Source organism: Acanthaster planci, linkage group LG07 (genome assembly GCF_054643075.1).
Source record: "Acanthaster planci isolate LZ-2023a linkage group LG07, COTS_SCS, whole genome shotgun sequence".
Lineage (NCBI taxonomy): Eukaryota > Metazoa > Echinodermata > Asteroidea > Valvatida > Acanthasteridae > Acanthaster > Acanthaster planci.
In genome coordinates this window covers 2,582,026-2,604,233 of record NC_141783.1, presented here as the reverse complement: position 1 = coordinate 2,604,233, position 22,208 = coordinate 2,582,026, and the positions used below count along the sequence as shown (strand labels likewise).

At 42.8% G+C, this 22,208-nt stretch overlaps 1 protein-coding gene and 1 long non-coding RNA gene across 2 annotated transcripts; both read right to left on the bottom strand.

Moving 5' to 3' along the window:
* Nucleotides 1-8,589: 8,589 nt before the first annotated feature.
* LOC147798523 (uncharacterized) lies at nucleotides 8,590-10,250 on the bottom strand. The gene is made up of 3 exons (XM_087138659.1): nucleotides 9,566-10,250; nucleotides 9,398-9,457; nucleotides 8,590-9,289 (listed from the first exon to the last, which is right to left on the bottom strand). Exons 1-3 carry the CDS (start codon nucleotides 9,813-9,815, stop codon nucleotides 9,111-9,113), a joined length of 489 nt encoding a protein of 162 aa, XP_086994785.1. The 5' UTR covers nucleotides 9,816-10,250; the 3' UTR covers nucleotides 8,590-9,110.
* Nucleotides 10,251-13,237: 2,987 nt separating this feature from the next.
* LOC147798522 (uncharacterized) lies at nucleotides 13,238-19,265 on the bottom strand. The gene is made up of 2 exons (XR_015425803.1): nucleotides 16,425-19,265; nucleotides 13,238-16,264 (listed from the first exon to the last, which is right to left on the bottom strand). It is a non-coding gene; the product is annotated as an uncharacterized LOC147798522 (long non-coding RNA).
* Between the last annotated feature and the right edge of the window lie 2,943 nt (nucleotides 19,266-22,208).

The window sequence follows — 22,208 nt, the reverse complement described above, 5'->3', positions numbered from 1 at the left end:
TTAGGCATGATGTTCCTTGGTAGCTGCTCGGGAGATTGTTGCTTGAGGAGAGATGCATCCGTCACATTTGATATAGGTAAGTCTCTGATAAATACTTCATCAAGATGAACAAAGAGATTGTCTAGAGCGGGATTTGAATCGATGACCAGTTTACCTGTCGATAAAACTTTTTCACTTTTGGAACCTGAGAGTAAAACTAACAGCAACTTAATAAAAATAAAGTACAATATTTAATGTCCCATTTTGTTTAAAGTTTGCACTGCCTGCACAACATAAATGTGCAGCTTCCTGCCCCTTCATTTTGCATAAGGAGGGCTCTTCGGGGCTCCCTGAAAACGAGGCTGCCAAGCCTGCATGCAATGCGTGGTGAGTTTTTGGGGTGTCAGGTCGACTCGACTGTTCACCAACTTGACTCGCGTCAACTCGACTCTCGACCAACTCGACCATGCAAACGGTGCAACAGGGACAGGGCATAGAAGGAATGCATTTTTCCTAGTTCTGGATCGCGCATGTAATTCGTTTTACTGTGCGTGATGTGATCTGTGCATGCGCACAGTGTGGTGACAGATTTCGGGGGTTCGTGCGTGCGTGCTTCTCAAATTGGGAAAATTATTTTGGAGTACATGTATCTCATTGGCACAAGTTCAATTATTGATTGCATTTCAGTTGATTTCAGGGGTTCATTGAGCCCAAATTAGCATCCATAATTTTTGCGATCTGGAACCGATCCGATCTTTATTTTTTCCCTTTTAATATCTATTTTTCAAGGAAAGAGTTTGTTTAATAGATTGGTAAATGGTGGAGTTGACTCGACTTTGAAGTTGAGTTGGTCAACGGACGAGTTGGTTCAATGGTCGAGTTGGTCAGGAGTCGAGTTGGTAAACGATCGAGTTGACCTACAACCGTTCTTGGCCGCATAAGGTACATGTATGAAACTGTGAGTTAATATAAGGCTTCAATCATATTTCTGCAAGCATGATCCTCAGTGGTACATGTAGATAGTCAAAAGATTTATGAGGTGAGAAAACTGGCTGCCCTCTACAAATGTTCCAAAAATGAAAGAAATCCCTTATCGCTTTCAAGATACATGTAGTGTTTATACATGTTTTTTTGTGGACAGTTTCCATGAAATATCACATAATGCCCAGTGGGATCATAATCCCCACTGTTGGTTATGAAAAGTTACATAACCCAATGAGGGCCATTTATTGTTACGTGGGAAGTGCTTGAACGTCTAGAGCCAGATTTTCCTTAACCCTACCCCCCTAGGCTCCTGCACCAGATGGCAGACTGAACCTCACAAAATCCAATAGGTTCATGTACCTGTCAATGTTCTTGTACATGTACATGCAGGTTACTGTACGAAACCAGATAAACTCGAACAGAATGAGCCCGTTGGATTTGAGTGATACGGTCTGGATGGGTCTATGCAGTATAGGATGACTTGCACTGAACAGTACCAAACCTGACAAAATCAAGCATAGTCCAGCAATTGGTACAGCAAGCCAGACACTGCACACAATGAACCCTGGGTGTCCCAACTCGCACAGAATCCAACACCATCTCCCTGGGCCTTTCATCCCAATTCTCACAAGATTCAACAAGAAGTTCATCAGATTCGGTCCCAAACCTCACAAAACCTGCTGTTGGAGTGTGGCAGGTTTGGGGTCGTTAGGGTTGAACAAAAAGCTGCTAAAGCACTTCTTTAGTGAGTGGGCAAGTTAGACAGGGGATTGGTTTGAGCTACAGGAATATGCAGTGCTGCAACCATAGCATCCCGGGGCTGTTCGGTCTTGGGGATAAGTTGTTCTTGCCAATGTGGTGAATTTTTCTCTGACAAACTTTTTTGTTCATGTCAATATTCTTCAATGCATGCAACCTGTACATGTACTGTATTTGGGGTTTTAGTTAATTGAAGAGGAACATACTGTTTTGAAAACAATTAGAATCGTCCAGGTCTACGACTGAGGGTGTTGGCAACAAAATCTTTGAAAAAAAAAATGCTGGCAGTGTTATTGCTCAACGCTACGTTGAGGTGTTCGCGAAGATGGAAATTCAGATGGAGCAGGAAAACCACAAAAGGTCTTTAGCAATGTAATTGTGCTGCATAGACCCGTCATGCAAGGTTTAACCCTAACCGTCAAGCATATTGTTTGGCTTAAACTACACAGTACTACAAAATACTAAGTAGTAGTCTGAGCCTGAAGGACCTAGCGCTACAGATTACTACATGTACATGTACTTCTGGCTAAGTTACTTCCATTGTTACTTGTACAGAGAACGACAAAGCCATGCATTCATAGTGCCAGAGCACTGTAAGTCTCTATGGTACATTGTCTTTTCTTTTTTACCTTATGGCTTCAGAGAACAATAAGCGACGGGACTGAATTTTACATTTTACTACAACTAGTAATTTGTAGTACTATTTAGGGTTAGGGTTCAAGTGGCTACATCTAAAATGCTGGTGGTGTGTGTTTGAAAGGGACCATGTAATAGAAAGATTTTACTCAAAGCCTTGACATTGCACCTGTGTTTTTCAATTTACCTTATTTCAATTTCTGTCCTGCTTTTTTTTTTCCTCCCCACGAAGTTCCGGTTTTTCCGTGCCTCTTGTGGCCAATGAACTCAGGTTTGCAAATCCAGAACGTTAGAAGCTTTGATTCGATTGTACATGTATATGAAATTTTATGAAATGCGGACAGCAATGAGGCTCTATAAGTACATGTATTGTCGTCGTAGAGTGCATTTCCGTGAGTACAAGTAGACAGAATATTTTTCATATGAGTACACGTACATCTACAGGTACATGACTACATTATGGATACCAAAATGGAATATTCGAGAAGTATACATAGTGCACGTTGTACTTTTCACAAGTTTGAACACGTTGCTTCTTTATTAACCCTCCTATGCAAAGATGCATTCTTGACACAGTCATCCTATTACTCAAAATCAGTCAAAATTCCCATAGTGTCTGTGTACTGCTACTGGGGCAAATCAAGTGGAAGGCATTTTTGACTGTTTCTGACTATTGCAACTGAAGGAGGGTTAAAAAGTATAAAGAAATTTCTGGAAAGTGCTTCAAACCAAAGGGTTTTGAGTTTTACCAATGGCTATAATTACCTAGGTATGGTTATATGCACAGCGTTTCTGACACGTTTTCAGAAACTCTCACTTGACGGCACAGTACAGACTAACCAACATTTGGATGTTCGGTATAGATCACAGAAAGTGTGATGAATGTGTCAAATGGAAAGTCTTGTGCGCTTTTTACCACTTTCTCCCATGTTTTATTGACTAAAAATGGAAATATGTAACTTTGAATCCAAACAAGGGAGATCCTGGTGCCAGGTAACTGCAGCAAATTGTTTTGTGAAGACCCTGTGTAAAGTAACTGCAGCCAATCTGTACAACTTTCCCAAAAAACAATACTGAAAATAATGTGCATGAGGTGACACAAAAAAGACACAATAGAGGGGGCGCTCTTGCCACTTATGGTGCATCAAATGGGTGCAAGTAAGCATAAGGACGTGTTTTTTTATCATTGAACTTCATGGGTTGTTAAAAGAGTGTACTGGTCGGCGGCTTTATTTTCACTAGGGCACTTGGGGTTGATCAGCCTTCCATGAATCTTAAGCTAATCCTCCATATGATGCAAGAAAGGGGGCCCAGAGAACCCCCTCCCCGCCTTTGTGTTGGTCATTGTTTGATCCCAATCTCAGGAGTTCCTAACAGACTTCTTGGGGGGATGTGTTACAGTAGGTAACAGTAGTCTAGAGTGTGTATAGGGATTGGACATTTGGGGGGGGTACCCATCTACCCCATATTGTGCATGTATCTAATCCTGTGATAACTTTCAATTAAGCTCCTTTTAGCACATGGAGTTCTCCAAGTCCATTTTTATGATAATCTGCCTTGTGATCCCTATGTATGTTCTCCAACTGGACATCAGAGGGCAAAAGCTTTGTACTCCTGGGATAAAGCAGGGTAAACCTTTTGTGCTATCCTTAGTGCCAGTAGAGGTTAGCCTTTGCTTCCTGCCAAGGCAGAGGCTGCTTTTGTTATGTTAATTTACATGTAGTGACAAGGAATGCACCAAATGTTTATTATCTCCCTGCTTCTGAGGCTGCCTAATTAATGTGCTAGACAAGCTGATTGGTCCACTCTCTGGTCACAGCGCAGCTATTGTTCCCTTCCAACCCTCCAATCAATTTCCTTGGCCCAGTTCTCTCCACATTCCTTCCCCTGAGTCCCTTCAGCCTTCAGGCACCTTCATCTTGACGCCCAGCCTTCTCCATTGTCTTCCTAATCCTTGCTTTCCAAAAAGCAGACTACCATCAGCTGTTCCTCGTTAAGAGAATGGAACCCAGGCTCTGTTCGGTCCTCCGGGCTTCTATTCAATGCCAGCCAAGTAGTTCTTTTTCCCAGAATTGATTCGCATCTTGCTATTGGAAGCTCAGGAGGATCTATTCATATCATCTCTTGCAGAGTTTTGCCCTGGCAGTGGATCGTCGGCTCTTGAAAGGCCAGCTGCACAAGTAAGGATGGAGCGGTGAAGAGCGGCTGGCTCGGAGTCCATCTGGAAGGAAGGTTAGAGCAGCTTGGGGCATGGAGGAATTCCTTCCAAGTTTGGAGTCGGCGTTTAGGCATGATGTTCCTTGGTAGCTGCCTACCATGGGAGATAGTTGTCTGAGGAGAGATGCATCAGTCACATTTGATATAGGTAAGTCTCTGATAAATACCTTGTCAAGATGAACAAAGAGATTGACTTTGGGAGGGATTTGAACGCATGACCAGTTAGGTAAAACTTATCGTTTTTGGTACCTGAGAGTAAAAATAACAGCAAAGAAATAACGGTGAAATACAGTCCAGTGTCGGTAATACTGGGTCAGGACAACTCAACCGTTTGCCAACTCGACTTCGGACTACTCGACTGTTGAGACAACTCAACCGTCTGCGTAAAACTGAGAGACAAGTCGACCATTGAGACAATTCATCCATTGGGACGCTGTCCGCTCAGCGCAGTCGTCTACTGAGGCCACGCTGAAAATAATATACCTCTACATGTACATGTATGCCTTAATGTTGGGATGGAATTTCATGTACTACATATGTGACCCGCTCCAGGAAAAGGTGATATAAGTTGCAAAAACAAAATAAACTTATTTACATGACTGGAAAGCCCACATTGTAAGCTTTTGTTTTGTATATGATAGAGCTCCGTAGCCTTTCTCGTTCTCGAGTTATGACATATTTGCATATTAATTAGTTCCAGGCAATTGAAATTGCAAAACTGAGAAAACAGGCTTTGAAATATGTGGCTCTGATGTGGGTTGTAGGCATTTAAATCTCAGCAACCAACATGTTCTTGTGTCACAACCACCTTCAAAATTCGCACAAGGACTAAAAGTATTTTCAATGATTTTGTCAGAAAAAAAGGGTTTTTTTAATCCAACGTTGAGCGGGTCATTGCTCGTAAATGCATGGTGTGACTTATATCAACTTTTCCAGGAGTGCGTCACATATAGACCAAAATAAAAACCTATCTCCTCGGTGTTGTCCTTCAGTTCTTTATTCTCAGACAGGTTTTGGTTTAACCCCAACCGCCAAGCATATTGCTTGGCTTACACTGCACAGTACTACAAAATACTAAGTAATAGTCTGAGCCTGAAGGACCAAGCGCTACAAATTACTACTTCTGACTAGGTTACTTCCATTGTTACTTGTACATAGAACAATAAAGCCATGCATTCATAGTGCCACAGCACTATATGATACATTGTCTTATCTATTGTATCTTATGGCTTCACAGAACAATAAAGTCATGTCCTCTTACAAGCGACAGCGCTCAGTACTACATTTTACTACAAGCAGTAATTTGTAGTATTATGTAGGGTTAGGGTTAAAGTGAAATGTAAACTTCTTGTTCAACAAAACTTGCTCTTGGAAAATTTCTGTAAAAGGAATTTTGGCCAGAATTCTGATTCACACTTTGACATTTCGGTGGGTAGCATGGGAAAAAATGACATATAAGTCATGGGGCGATGTATGTCACTCACTACGATTGATCCCGAATACTTTTTTCATACTCAACAGTCATATAACTTTTACATCTAATGTCTGTTTAATCAAAATGACTTTAAAAAGTGCATTTTATTAAAACTGGCCGAAAACTGAACAAATTTTCACAAGATCCTATTTTTTTAATTCATTGGAATTTTTATTTATGAATCAAGTTTTTCTAAACTGGGAAAATTTTCATTAGAAAATATGCTTTGATGGTTATCTCTATCACACAAGGTGGACGGCGACCACTGGAATTTGAAGATTTATGTACCGGTAGAGTTGCAATCTTAAGTTGGGTAACGTCTGTATTATGTGAAGAGATTTCACTGGTCGAGTTGTCTCACTGTCAAAGTCAAGTTGTCTCAATGGTCGAGTTGTTTGAACTTTGAAGTCGAGTTGGCAAAAGGTCGAGTTGTCTGACATCCGGTAATATGAGCTCGGGTAAGACGAGACTTCAATTTAGACAAGCATATTGTGCCAGCCCTGAGTGAATTGGGAATGTGCACATTCCTATTTGTATGACAGAAAAAGGTGCATAATACGAACAATTTTTGCGCGCCAACTGCAAATCTGTTGTAATCTATTTAGTTGAAGCTTCTTTGAAGGCAGCCTGTCCATCAATCAGTCCATTCAATTTTGAAATTTGCTTCTGTAATTTGTTCGTGTAAAGTAGTACAGCGCTGTGGTTCTCCCTCATCAAATCAAGCCGTTTGTGTATCATGCCACAAGAGAGACGTACAGTGGGTGTTTCTGGTTCACATACTAGAAAGTCTTTGTGGCAGCTCGCGATATTTAGGACAGTGGTGAACAAAAGAAATCTTTTGTTTGATCCCCTAAAAATTCCCAAGACCTAAGTCCCTCAGGAAGCTAATAAAAATTGTGTTCTTTAACCAAACACCCGGCCCCAAAAAATGCCCGTCCCATCAAAAGAATTGTTACCTGCTCCCAACTGTCCCCAATTTGGAAATTTTCGATTTCAGAAAATCATTACTAAGCCTTGGTTTTCAGTCCAAAGAAAAGAACATCCACCAGTTTTGAGAAAAAAAGTACATCCCTCGTTAATAATTTTTCACCAAACCCGAACGCCTTTTCAACTTGAAATCCAATATTGGCCACCAATGTACAGTAAACTCTGACCAATTTCGGATTGTCCATTCCCCAGAGATTTGAGGTATCGCGATTTTACTGTATCTACTTATTGGCATGGTGGCATACTGAATCACATTGACATGTTTAAAAAAAGTGCCCCAAGTTTTTTACCAATCCTGTTGGACCAGATCCCATGTAACTGAAAGAGGGGTAATTCAAGAAATTAGGGTTCCATTTTTTTCATATTCTTGTTACATGTACATCTAACATAGTTTTGTACATTCTGAACACATTTTCAATTCTCAAGAGTGATGAATTAATGCAAATTACCTACCCCAAAATAGTAATAGTTTGAAATCAATGCCGGTGATGTTTCCATGTCAGATGACATAGGTCAGATGTAACAGGGACACAAAAGTGTCGCACTTTTGGACCCCTAATTTCTGGAATTACCCAGAACTTATATTTGGTCTCTGGTACTTGGCATTACATAGTGTGTGGCAGGGTTCTTTCACCTGATTGACAGGCTTTCAGCATTTCTTAATCTTCACATCTGAAGTTTTGTTTTACTCCAGGAGTTGTGTTCAAACTTCTCGAAAGTCTTACTCAAAGTTTCATTGCATTTTCTTGCCTTGCACACGTATGTAGATGCTTCCCATGAGTGGAGAGGTCTGTGCATGGCATTGGCCATGAAGAAGTGACCCTTGGACTACCAGGGTGTTGGAGGTCGGGTCAAAGTTCATTCCTCCCAGATGGTCCACCCAGAGACAGACCCCCCATGCAGTTGGCACCACATATTGCAGCCTTTCCCTGCCTTCTCCAAGCTTGATGGCAGTGTAGTGCTTCAGTCAGTTCCTTCCTGTGTTATGGGTCAAAACAGCCAAAAAAGTAGATCTGAACGCATCCAAAAATCTTAAGTTCAGAGCTGGAAAATGGTAGACATACATGTACATGAGCATGTAGTTTCCAGTTTTCAACTTTCCTGTGGAGTTGGGTACCAGACTGGGCGCGCTCCAACATCTGATGGTTTTAGAATCGAAACAAAGACTTGATGTGTCAGTGGAGGCACAGATTAATATAATGTCACAATTCTTTGATTTTAATATCATGTTTTGTCTGGAATGGAGATTGTTCTAGTCTTGTCAATTTATTTCAAATTAGTCGGTTTCCATTATAATTCCACAAAGACTTCAGTTCTACTTTTTTGGTTACTTTTGCCTGGGGAGCGCCTCATCATGTGGTAAGTTAAGCAAAATTCCCAGGTAAGTGGCCTTCTTCACATTTTGAAATTAATTTTGAATTTAAAACATTTATAACCTGACTAAGTCACTGATATAATTATTTATAGCTTTACGTTTGAAAAGTTCTGTACCGGAGTCACCCGGAGTGCAATTCTTCCTCGTAAAACGAACCGCGAATAGCTTCACCGTTATAATCTTTTAATGCGTACACGGGTCTTGTTTGCCGCCCACTGCGTTTGGCTATTGTAAATATCTCCTCGGACCAGGATGGGAGGTAGGACTTTTCAAAGGTCAGCCGCCGTTTACTGACTCGAACCGTATCTCCCACTTTAAACCGAAATTTAGAGGGTGGATTGGGCGGCGCATACAGACGTTTTTGGACAGCCCTGAAGAAACCCCCGTTCTATAAAATAAATTGTCTCAACGCTTCTAATTTTTCCGCCTGCTGCAACTCAAAACATAAAAATGTGGAAAGGTCAAGAATCGCCATGTCCAAATGCGCGTAGTGTAAAGATAATTCCTGATTTTGTTGCACTTCGTATACCCATGTATCAATACACTCTTCAAATCTATCGTCACACAGCTCCTCCAACATGTCCCTCAAAAACCAATTTAGTAACGTTTCCTTGTCTTCCATGACACATATGTGTTGCGTTTGTGAGGGGTGATCGATTTCACACCCCCCACATCTGCTTGCTATAAAATGAGGAAAAATTAAATTAATAAACATTGCCACGTGTGTGTAGAGGTAGACCGTAGCCTCAGTGAAGAGGTCCTCGTTGGGCTTGGTGGAGCGGGTGCCGGGCTTGGTGGAGCGGGTGCCGGGCTGGGTGGAGCGGGTGCCGGGCTTGTTGAAGCAGGAGCCGGGCTTGCCGGCAAAAACACGTCGTCGTCTGCGTATGAAATACAAATACAAATCTGTTTGTATTAAAACATCGCTGGCATTACAGTAACAAAGACGACAAAATACACGCACATGTACATCGAACGCCGAAACTTACCATCGTCTGACATGGTCAAATCGATCACTCCGTCTTCGACCCGATCGACGTGTTCGACATCTGCGTGTGACAAGAAATAAAGCCATAAGAAACTGGAAGAAACGTATTCCAAATTGAATGTTAGGACCGTCGTACGAGAGTGTTGCATCGATAAGGAACGTAACTTACCCATTTCCCATTGAGCGGGCCCCGTCCAACTGCTGCCACTCCTCCTTGGCGTTAAACTTGGGTCCGAAAAACTGTTGGGCCATGGCGTATAAGATAGATGGTGCTGAGAAAGCAGAGAGGTGATGATGTTGATGAAGCTGGCGGCGCTATTGCTGTTGAAGCTGATGGCGCTGGTGGTGCTGATGGTGCTGACGTTGGCGTTGAAGCAAGATGAATCTGGAGGCCCAGCTCTGCCCCCCCTTTTATCCATTTTTCTCTTCTTTGTTCGTAGCAAGGAAATTTCCCGCCAACTTACGATCGAATTTTCTCGATGGCCGCGTCAATTTCGGGAATCATTGTCTTAAGGCACTCCCACTCCGTCACGGTAAGATTAATCCCTCGACCGGGAACCAATGGAAAGCCCTTCTTTTTGACTTGGTGATCATCCCTTATTTTTACGTAAGGCAACTTACAACATGGCGTCCCTCCGTCAATTTAAATCTGGCGTAAGACAGTAAATCCGCTGGCCCTAATACTTTCGGGGTCTTTAGTGGCACGGTCATTCTTTGTTCAAGCAACGCTCTTTTCCTCGATCCCTCTTCCAAAGGCACTTGAGCCATGGGGGCCTGTTCCGTTTCTTGACGAAATTCAGAGACCGTATTAAGGCTGCCGGCCATATCCCAACTATGCGTGGGTAGGCCGACAGTTTGGGATTTCGCTCTCCATATTTATCTCGATCTCCTACCTTTCGAATCAAATATTCATTTGAACTAGGGCGTCAAAATCATCGCCTTAAGCGTTTTCTCTCAACCCCGAATTTTATTTTTTCGTGTTTACCCCACGGACGGGTCGTTACATGTCTCCCCGCGACGCATTAACTTCTCCCCCTACTGTCATCTTTGGTCATACCACCCCTTTCATGACGCTCATCCCATTAAACCCGTCCGAACAAAAAGCCGCGGTCCAAGCGCGTCGTCTTCCGAATTACCCCGACTATTATCCAAGGCTCCATCCTTTGGCGCCCCGAGCCGTCCATTGTCCGAGCTAGCCTCGCCCCAGACCCATTACGTTCCATTGTCTAGGGATTATCTCGCTGCCAGTTTGGCGGTCCATTGTCTAGGGATTATCTCGCTGTCAGTCCGGCTGGCCATGCCGTCCATTGTGTAGGGATTACCACCTTCCCATTTCATATTTTTACCCTATATTCCCTCTGTATCACTCTATTTGTACACTATATTATACTATACGAAAGGTCAATCCACCTTTTTTCACCCTACGCCTCCTTCCATCGCTTTATGACTATTCATCTCATTATTATTTATATTTTTATACATATGTATTTCTATACATATTTATGTGACCTTTTCCTCTGTTGAGGTCCACGGTCAAATTGTGCTGGATCGTCCTTACAGTTTGGGATTTCGCTCTCCATATTTATCTCTCGATCTGCTACCTTTCGATTCAAATATTCATTTGAACTACGACGTCATTGCCTTCAAACTTTCCTCTCAACCCCAAATTTTATTTTTTTTCGTGTTTACCCCACGGACGGTCGTTACATGTCTCCCCGCGACGCATTAACTTCTTCCCCCTACCCTCATCTTTGGTCATACCACCCCTTTGATGACGCTCATGCGACCATCCTTATTCTAGAATTATAAAATCCGCGAAACAAACAGCCATGGCGAGGATTGTAAGAGAAGTGCGTCGTATCGCTTTCATTATCGGCGTGTATCCATTTAAAAAATACACAAACAGGCTTTTAGCCCGGGTCGGCCAACATCTATTGTCCGAGCCAGCATCGCCCCAGACCCATTACGTCCGATTGTCTAGGGATTATAGCTTCCTACTCCTTGATTACCTTAGGATTGCCTGGTGGGCCAGTCAGTATACCATCACACCCTGTATGACTCATCCACTATTTTTTATTATAAGCAACGGAGCCGGGCTGTCCAGAAATGGGCTGACCTAATCATGTAAAATGAATTCTTTCAGTACTTCTAATTTTTGTGGCTGCTGTAACTCAAAACATGAAAATGTCGAAAGGTCAAGAATCGCCATGTCTGGATGCCTAAAATACAACGAAAGTTCCTGATTTTGTTCTACCTCGAAAACCCAGCTATCAATACACTCCTCAAGCCTGTTGACACAGAGTTCCTCCAACATATCAATTAAAAACATATCAAGTAACGACTCTTTGCCTTCCATTATGCAAATGTGTTGGGTTTGTGAGGGGTGATCGATTTCACACCCCCCACATCTATGTTGTACGAAATCCCTAAAAATGACATTAATACATCTCGCCACGTGAGCAAACATGAGAATCATCACCTCCGCATATACATTATCAGCGTCGGGTTCAGCTGCAGCGGGTGGGTCCTGAGGTGCGGGAGCGGGGCTGTGTGGCGGAGGGCTGACCGATGCTGGGCTGACTGCCGGGCTCTGTGAAGCTGCAGGTGCCGGGCTTGCCGGGTTTGGACTAAAATGAATTCTCTCAGTACTTCTAATTTTTCTGCCTGCCGCAGTTCAAAACACAAAAACGTTGAAAGATCGAGTATAGCCATGTCCGAGTGTGTGTAGTGCAATGATAACTCTTGATTGTGTTGTACTTCGTATACCCATGTATCAATACACTCTTCAAATCTATCGTCACACAGCTCCTCCAACATGTCCCTTAAAAACCAGTCTAGCAGAGTTTCTTTTTCCTCCATGATACATATGTGTTGGGTTTGTGAGGGGTGGTCGATGGCACACCCCCCACATCTGCCTGCTATAAAACTAGGAAACATTAAATTAATGAACATTGCTACATGCGTATATAGACAGATCATAGCCTCCGTGAAGAGGTCCTCGTTGGGCGGGGCGACGGGAACGGGGGCCAGTTTATGTAGAGGGGCGACTGGTGGCACCTGTGCGAGGGCCATGGCTGGGCTTGCCGGGGCGACGGGTGGAGACGGCGGCAGAAATACGTCGTCGTCTGCGTAGAAAAGAAAATAACACAAATCTGTTGTTATTTCTCTGAAACTTCGCTGGCATTATGTACATCGAACGAAACTTACCGTCATCGGACGAGGTCAGATTGATGACTTTCGCCTCCTCCATTCCGATCAATTCGACATGTTCCATATCTGCGTGGGACAAGAAATGAATAAAGCCAAATAATAAAAATCTGTTTGTATTTCTCCGAAACATCACTGGCATTACAGAGACAAAGATGACTAAATACACGCACATGTACATCGAACGAAACTTACCGTCATCGGAGGAGGTCAGATCGACGACTTCCGCCTCCTCCATTCCAACCAAATCGGCTTGTTCAATATCTGCATGTGACAAGAAATGAATAAAGTCATAAACGTACGGAAGGAACGTAGGTAGCCGCGAGGTTTATGACAGACGGTCGTACGAGAGTGTTGCATCGATAACGAACGTAACTTACCCATTTCCCAACTGGGAGGATATACGGGTGATGCGTGAGGTGCGGGCTGAGGAACAACCTGTCCCCACATAGGGTCCTCGTCAGCCATGGGGCCTCCAGTCTCGCCCACTCCTCCTCAGTGTCAAAGTTGGGGCGAAAAAACTTCTGGGCCATGATGATAGATGATGGTATGCTGATAATGTTGATACAGAAGATGGCGATGCTGATATAACTTATTTGTCTATTTCCTTGATGTATCTTTATTATTAATCAGAATTTATTTGTCTGTTTTCTCTATTTAAGTTTCAAAATTAAACCCTAACTATACAAACACTTATAAAACAACGCAGCAGGGTCAAGAATTCCACAGTACAACCACAACCAATTTATTGCAAACAAAATCATTTAAACGCAAACATTACACTTACATTTGAACTTTACCCATACATCGGTTGATTTGAAAAAAAAAGAACTTTATAAAGGCAACTTCAAGAAGAGGAAAAAACAAACCAAATAAATAAAAACCACCACCATAGTAAAATTGGAGAAACCCTGTGAAAAACAGCCCTGAAGAACCCTAATCATGTAAAATGAATTCTTTCAGTACTTCTAATTTTTGTGGCTGCTGTAACTCAAAACATGAAAATGTCGAAAGGTCAAGAATCGCCATGTCTGGATGCCTAAAATACAACGAAAGTTCCTGATTTTGTTCTACCTCGAAAACCCAGCTATCAATACACTCCTCAAGCCTGTTGACACAGAGTTCCTCCAACATATCAATTAAAAACATGTCGAGTAGCGACTCTTTGCCTTCCATTATGCAAATGTGTTGGGTTTGTGAGGGGTGATCGATTTCACACCCCCCACATCTACGTTGTACGAAATCCCTAAAAATGACATTAATACATCTCGCCACGTGAGCAAACATGAGAATCATCACCTCCGCATATACATTATCAGCGTCGGGTTCAGCTGCAGCGGGTGGGTCCTGAGATGCCGGAGCGGGGCTGTGTGGCGGAGGGCTGACCGATGCTGGGCTGACTGCCGGGCTCTGTGAAGCTGCAGGTGCCGGGCTTGCCGGGTTTGGACTAAAATGAATTCTCTCAGTACTTCGAATTTTTCTGCCTGCCGCAGTTCAAAACACATTTATTTATCTATTTCTTTGCCTAATTTTTAAAATTATTTTCTGTTTTGATCTATTTATCTATTTCTTGACTATTTCCTTCATTAATTATTTTCTGTTTTGATTTATTTACCTATTTCTTGACTATTTCCTTCATTAATTATTTTCTGTTTTGATTTATTTATCTATTTCTTTGCCTAATTTTATTTATTAATTATTTTTCTTATTTGACCCAAACCAAAATACAAACAAGCGACGCAAACTATTCCCAATAACAACCATTTTATTTCAAACACAAATTACATTACACATTTCAAACCATTAACTATACATTACTTGAAAAAACAAAGCAAAAAAAGAAGTTAAAAAGGAGGAACCCTGTGTCGACAGCCCTGAAGAAACCCCCAGTTCTATAAAATAAATTGTCTCAACGCTTCTAATTTTTCCGCCTGCTGCAACTCAAAACATAAAAATGTGGAAAGGTCAAGAATGGCCATGTCCAAATGCGCGTAGTGTAAAGATAATTCCTGATTTTGTTGCACTTCGTATACCCATGTATCAATACACTCTTCAAATCTATCGTCACACAGCTCCTCCAACATGTCCCTTAAAAACCAGTCTAGCAGAGTTTCTTTTTCCTCCATGATACATATGTGTTGGGTTTGTGAGGGGTGGTCGATGGCACACCCCCCAAATCTGCTTGCAATAAAACTAGGAAACATTAAATTAATGAACATTGCTACATGTGTATACAGACAGATCGTAGCCTCCGTGAAGAGGTCCTCGTTGGGTGGGCGACGGGAACGGGGGCCAGGTTATGTAGAGGGGCGACTGGTGGCTCCTGCGCGGGGGCCATGGCTGGGCTCTAATATTTTTGGAGGTTTTAGTGGTGCAGTCATTCTTTGTTCAAGCAACGCTCTTTTCCTCGATCCCTCTTCCAAAGGCACGTGAGCCATGGGGGCCTGTTCCATTTCTTGACGAAATTCAGAGACAGTATTAAGGCTGCCGGCCATATCCCAACTATGCGTGGGTCTACACGACGGCAATGCGTTGCATTGGGGGGACCAAGGGGCGTGTGTTTGATGACCGGCCATCTTTCGCGATTGAACGTCTTCCAGAAAATACCACTTTCACGATGTTCCACTCGCTTTTATTATTTCATTTTCTTGAGTGAGATATTGCGCAATAGCCCGTAATATCGCGTGATGTCATTCTTAAGAGGATGACTCATCATTTTTCAACAAAAAGATTATCATTCTATTGACATGACATAGCATGACGTCAAATTCTAAAAAATAAATCACATAGATTCTGTTCCTTTTGATCGACCTTAAACGATTTTACCCCTTAAAACTTTACTTCGGGTATAAAAATTCATAGGCTCCAATCGAAATATTACATCGTTGACACTCTGGAGAAGTCTTTCAATCGTGGCTTCTTTATAATAACGCCGTTTCCACTGCACCAAGGCGTAAAAACATTGCCCCCACAAATTAAATCTGTTTTCTTCTTTATGCCTAAATAAATCGGCGCTGGAAAGACCGAGAGACATCAAAAGTTCTTCCCACGGTTTCGTCTTTGATTCGTCCTGTTCTTTGACGAGATTACCAGCCAGTTCAGCTAGCTGTCGCTCCGTTACTTCGGAGGCCAGATACATTAATCGTGTAGGCCGACAGTTTGGGATTTTGCTCTCCATATTTATCTCTCGATCTGCTACCTTTCGAATCAAATATTCATTTGAACTACAGCGTCAAAATCATTGCCTTAAACTTTTTCTCTCAACCCCGAATTTTATTTTTTAGTGTTTACCCCACGGACGGGTTGTTGCATGTCTCCCCGCGACTCATTAACTTCTTCCCCCGGGAGTTTGCAAGGGGTGATCGGTGATGCACCCCTTGCATCTGCTCCCAACAAACCCTCTGAATATTCCATTGATGTACATGGCTACAAGGGCAAATAACAAAATGGTCACCTCTGCAAAGAGGTTGTCATCGAGCGCGAGTGGTTTCAATGGCGGGGCAATGGGAACGGGGGCGGGGCTGGTTGGAGGAGTCAGCACCACAGTAGCAGGGCTAGGCAGGGGAGTCACAATCATAGTGGGAGCCAGGCTGGGTGGAGATGGTGTGGAGTCAGTGACGGAGGGGGGGATACGACCATCAAACACCTTGTCGTCATCTTCCTATAAAAGGAAATAATACATATCTGTTTTACTTTACTTTCCCAACAGTGTCCGACTCTCAAAAACTTTCTGATCCACCTGTGGTGAACCTGCCGTTTCATATTGGCAACAACCTCATCACAATATACAAGATCTACATCTTGTATAGAGAATCCCTCACCATTTATGGGCAGATTTCACGATGCAGTGATCAGTTCACTCCCCATTTTGGCAGACGCTGTTACTGCAGCTGCCAGTCGCATTCTTGACGCAAAGCTCCTCTTCCCTTCTCCTTTTTCATGTGTTGCAGTCTTTGGGCAGCATTTAGCTACAGTGTGACATTGGTTATATTTTCACCCAAAAAACCAAGCCAAGTCTGGGCCAGGCATCCTACTTGTAAATCATTCCAGTGTAATATAATGTACATGTATGTAAATCACCTTACCCTGTGAATATAGCAGACTTCTGTCTAAAATGTACTGGTACCAGAATGTGTATGTACAGTGGACTACAAGATGAAAAATCCAAGGCTACAAGAAAAACAGAACATTATCTTTGGTCTGACCTAGAATACATATGCATGTGATGGACTCGACCCTTTCCTCTCCAAAAAGTTGGAAATGAAATTTAGATTTTGAATGTACATGTACATGTACTAGGATAGTGATTATGCTAGGCCGCACAGCCTTGTATGTTTGTTGCCATTTGGGTCATGCACCACCAGTCAAAAATGCATGGGAATATTTGGACCAGTCCAGGGATAAATTACACGGATTTCTCCAATGTACCACCTTGTTTATCAACTGATTTAGCTGCTCAAACAGACAAGTGTCATTTGTAGTGTCTCGGGCTTTGACTGTCTAAGCCACCTAAGAAGCATTTTGCGAGTTAACTTTGACCAAAATCTGGTACACTAAGTTCTTTAAATTCAAGTGAACATACATGTAACAACCTAAATTCTGCTTTAAAACCTCATGATTCGGGGCAAGCATTTGCTTAGTTACATACACTGTTCTCAATGAATGAGAAGGGCACAAGGGAACCAGTCCATTCCAGAGATGGTGGTCCCTTTGCGAAAGTTTACCCCGAATCACGAGGTATAGCAACAGTGTCTTTAGTCTGGGGAATTCAAATCGTTATGTTTATGTGCAGTCAGATACCTGAGTGCACCAGATTTAATTCAAATTTAACATGCAAACGGCTTATTACAAGTACGTAACCACTGGCACTTCTGGAAGAATGTAATTGGATTTGTTTTTGAAGTTAACTTAACATCTTCAGTGGTAGCAACCAAGTATGAAAAGGTTTTTGCTCCTTCATGCTTTAGTAAGTCCATTTGAGTGGGCAAAGATAACGAGCATTGGGCAACCAAATCAAGTACACAGTATATTCTCGTTTTAATGTACTTTCAATTTCAAGATTGTAAAGAAAGGAACCCAATTACACAATTGGCAAATGTTCAGGCTGGATTTCCCGCTTTTAATTATTTGCATTGTGAGTTTGCTTACTTGGATTGGAAACTCTACCAAGAACTAATCGTGCAGTTTACATGATTTCTCCACTACAAATCTACTTGGAAGTAACTTGTAACTTGTACATTGCCCAGCCCCCCCCCATATTGCCACACTTTGTAATATGGCACACACTTGGCACACTCCTTGCAAGCAGTGCTTTTGGTAATCAGTTGTCAGGTGGGAGGCCATACTGGTGACTGGTTTCTGGGCTGCTGGTCATGTGCCCTGACTTCTCCAAAGTCACTTCTGTTATAAATGCAGGTGGCAGAACTGAAGTAAGATGCTACGTTAGCAGCCTTGCCTTTTGTCAGTAAAAAAAACTTAATAAGCCGACTATGGTGGCATGAGCTGACGTTTTTGTTGAGAATACCATTTTTGTAGCAGTATTGAAACAGAGTTTTAATAACAGGCTGCAAATTCAATAAGTGGGGCTTTATAAAGATCTTCCTTGAGACTTGTATACAAGATGTAAGATCTGTTGTGGCACAGGTCTTAATCACTTTTAATATGCATTCCACATGAACATTTGCCAAGAAGTGGACAGTATTGAGTTGATGTGTCTTTGCTCAACTCAAGAAATAATGGAAATGGGGGAAGAAACTTTTCTTACTCTTCCCATTCAATGTTTTGTTATTTAGGTCATTTCAAGATAACCATTGAGTGGCCCAACAGATGCGTATTGGAAAGTATTTGGTTTAAATAACAGATTTAGAAAATGTTATGTCAGATGGAGCAAATGAATTGAAATTGTCTCCACTGGACAAAATTTCATCCAGGGAAATTGCAATGTTTCCGAGATGTCCCACCAGTGGACATAGAAAAGTTGTGGGGTTTTTCCTTAGTGCTTGAGTACCTACTCGGCATCGCACTTAATTGGAAGAAAAACTAGATTGGATGGTCTATGTTTGATTCAAGAAGGACTTGAAGGAGGTGCCCGATCCTTGGAATGACCCAACTTCAGGGTGTCATGCCACTCCAGGCGCTGCCTTGATGTGGTGTGACGGAGAAGGCATAACCCCACACTGCGGTATGGGTGCTCTCTCAAGCATAAAGGGTGCTAACGTGAAGCAGACTACATGAAGTTAACCTGCATCGGTCTCGGCCATTTTGTTTGACCATCTCTTTGGCACAGTATTAGGAGGCCACTACACCCTCCAAGACACATCGGCCTCAAGTACTCCTTTAAAAAAGTAGTGACTGTATACATGTATAATTATGTACCCATATGTATTACATAGTTGTTACTTTACAGAAAAGGGGTGATTATAAGTACAGATGTGTTTCACAAGAATAAACACGTGCACAATGTAAAAACAGGAACGATACCCCTTTCCGTTCTAGTACATTTAAAAAAACCAATGAACTAGTGCAGACCACAAAGTCCTTGCCATCGAGGATGACCTGAAAGTGTAACTGATAGAGCAACTTAATTGCACAGTTTGGAAGTGAATGAAGTAAAACCGTTATGAACTGTACAACTTAATACCAGTCCGTATTTTCCATCTCATTGTCTGATCCTGCACCCCCCTCAGCAGTGTGGTGTGCTACATCGTCAGCTTGGTGGTGTGGGGCATGTGGTCGGTATGGATACGGCTCAACACCATGCTCCATCATGGCCACACTGGCCCCATCACCTTTGATGCAATTTTAGGCTACATTGTCAGACGACATGTAGTATTCGCATCACTCTCACTGTAAGAATTAAAAATCTCATATTCTGCACTTAAAGTATGTATTTCAAACAATGTACATGTAGTTTTGAGCTTTTGTCCCTTGATATTTTGTGTATGGAAAGCCTGATGACAAAAAGTCTGATTATGACTCAGGTGGCCAACAAACACTACCTTGTACATGTACGTGTATCATTGGATAGCTAGCGCATACAGTGAAACCCCATCCCTGAATGGCATCAGTTCACATATACCGGTATGCACACAGAAAGTTGCCCTCATTTATTTCAATTAGACCTTAATTGACAATTTTAAAGTTTAAAAATGAATACTTAAGTCATTCTGGTAGATCACAATCTGGTACTCAAATTTTCTTGTCAGTGGTGACTTGTATTACTGTATGAGGTTTGTACATACATGGACATGTACACTGGTATGTCAGCTCTGACCTACGTACGTTTTGAGTTCATAGTCACATTGTTAGTCTTTTGTCCTCAAAATTGTCCAAGGTTCACTGTAGCTGCCTTATGCCTTAGAAGACTGCTCCCAAATTTTCTTTCATCACTTGGCTCACTGGAGCCCGATCTTTAAACAACAGTGGTTCACACTCTTGGCCCATCTTTTACCCATTTTTTATTTCAGTGACTTGACTCTGGAGTTTATTTTTTTTTTAGCTACAACTGATCAAAGGCGTAACACAACACAATTCAGACCAAAAAAAAAAAGATCTATGTGTATTTCTTGGAAAATGCTTGGAACACATGGGCATTGACTACTTCTCTACAGTGCCACATGGCAGTCCATACATTCAGTGCCCCTCTGTCTTGACACGGAAGTAGTCAATACAAACGTATTTGTGCCAGCCGTTGCAAAATCTTGGGGTCCTCCTCCTCTATACCGGTAGACGCAGTCTGCATCCTCCGGTCTGCACCGGGGCTGCAGGCGCTCACATGGCCACCTCCTTGCCCACTTAAAGGAAGGCATCAATGGTATGTTGCCTGGAGCATTTCTGGGTGTGGCCGTCAGATGTCTATTTGTGGCATTGTAAGAGACGCGGTAAGTTCCTCAGGGAAATCACGTCATGTCGTTCTGCTGCGAGGATTCAACTGCTTATAGGTGCATTTGTTATTAGTTTTATCCAGGGCGATCCCGTCTCTTTCATAATGCATCTTTGTGTCAATGTCTTCTTTGGTGTCACATTGAGGCAGAGCAGAACTCTTTTTAATTTTTAGGAAGGTGTTAATGTATTCGGTGAAAGGACCACCAAATTTGGTGAAAGGAGCATATTGTTTTCTTTGCTGAAAGTACCATGTGGTACGCCCAAACACAAAGACCCGGCTCGCTTGGTTTCATTTGGATCTCGTCATCAGCAGCCAGTAACCATCTGTACAAGTGTTTCTTTATGACATTGACGTCGTACTTACTGGAGTTGAATCCGATGGCGGGCATTTCGCGCAGGTAGTCGTTCAACTCCTGACGCAGGTTTTCCATGTAGCCTATCTGGGAAGGGACTTGTCGTCTAGGTAGTGGTCATCTTCCAGTTAGTGGATGCGGATGAATGCACCCTCAAACAGGTACAACCTGCGTTCGTAGGCCTCTTCACCGATCTTGTACATGTAGACCAGCATGTTCTTCACAAGTTCGGCCGGGTTGCCATCCGTCACGAAGCATTTCATGTCCTCGAAACCGGGAACATTGCTGGCTACACTGACGCTGACCAGTTCGTGGCGGTCACACCAGGTAAGCTTTCCGTCGTGGTCTCCGTCTCCAGGCAACTGCTCAAAATAACACTTTTCAATGTCAATACCCATTTCAGCCAGTTTGTCAAAGACTGACTTGCACAGGGCGTAAACACCACCCAGAAACTTGTGCCTTACATTGGCATCGCACTTGGGCTCCTGGCATTGGAGGTTGAAGGTTTTAGTAAACATTATCCTACATTTCTGACACTCGAACACCCGGCTATACGCGTTCATATCGGCAATGTACGAGAAGTGGTTACCATACAGGTTTACGTGTAGCGTGGTCGAGTACTTCTGAAATGAACGGTGCGCTTTAACATCGCCTTAGGACTTTGGTTCACGCGTGGCACCGAAGTCGGTGTCGAGAGGCTGTACACCTGGATTTTTACCTCGAGCAGGTCTTCCGCCATGGCCAGATTGTCCAACGTCATACCTTTGGGGAGTTGGCTCAAAGTGCGCCGTGGTGACGTGACTTCTCACTGAATCAGTACGGGTGAATGCCTTTCCACACACAGGACATCGGTGCTCTTTTCTGCCGTCCCTGGTGGAAGGGAGAGCTCAAAGTGCAGGAGCATGCCAGTGGCTGCAGCCGGGCTGGTCTTCATCCACGATGGCGACGGAACGGGGATGTTGGATCAGGTCAGCCGTTGCCATATTCTTGGGCTCGGGTTTGGCACTATGGTGATGCTGACGCAGATGGTGCCACATGTTATCCCGTCGCTTGAATGTTGCATCGCACACGTGACAGGAAAATCCCTTTGTAGTGTCGTGCAGGTTGGCGTGATGCCGCATAGAATTTCGTCGGGTAAACTTCTTTTCGCACTCCGGACATTGGTAGACACTGCCCGGTCTCTCGGCATTTTTCCCTTGGAGCTGGGGGGAGGAACTGCTATTTTTCTGAAACCTCTTAGGTTCTGTTTGAGTGAAAATACAAATTAAAGGGAGTTAACCCGGTATATCCCAGACCATACAGAAGTTGAGAAAAAATTGAGTACACATTTTTTTACAACCTTTTTGGATTAAAATTAAAATAAAACGA

Excerpts from the sequence above, each read along its gene's own strand:
- LOC147798523 (XM_087138659.1), bottom strand. The coding sequence starts at position 9,815 with ATGGATAAAAGGGGGGGCAGAGCTGGGCCTCCAGATTCATCTTGCTTC. Across the intron at positions 9,458-9,565 it reads GCCCGCTCAATGGGAAATGG|ATGTCGAACACGTCGATCGG; the intron begins GTAAGTTACGTT and ends TGTCACACGCAG. Across the intron at positions 9,290-9,397 it reads TTTGACCATGTCAGACGATG|ACGACGACGTGTTTTTGCCG; the intron begins GTAAGTTTCGGC and ends TTTCATACGCAG.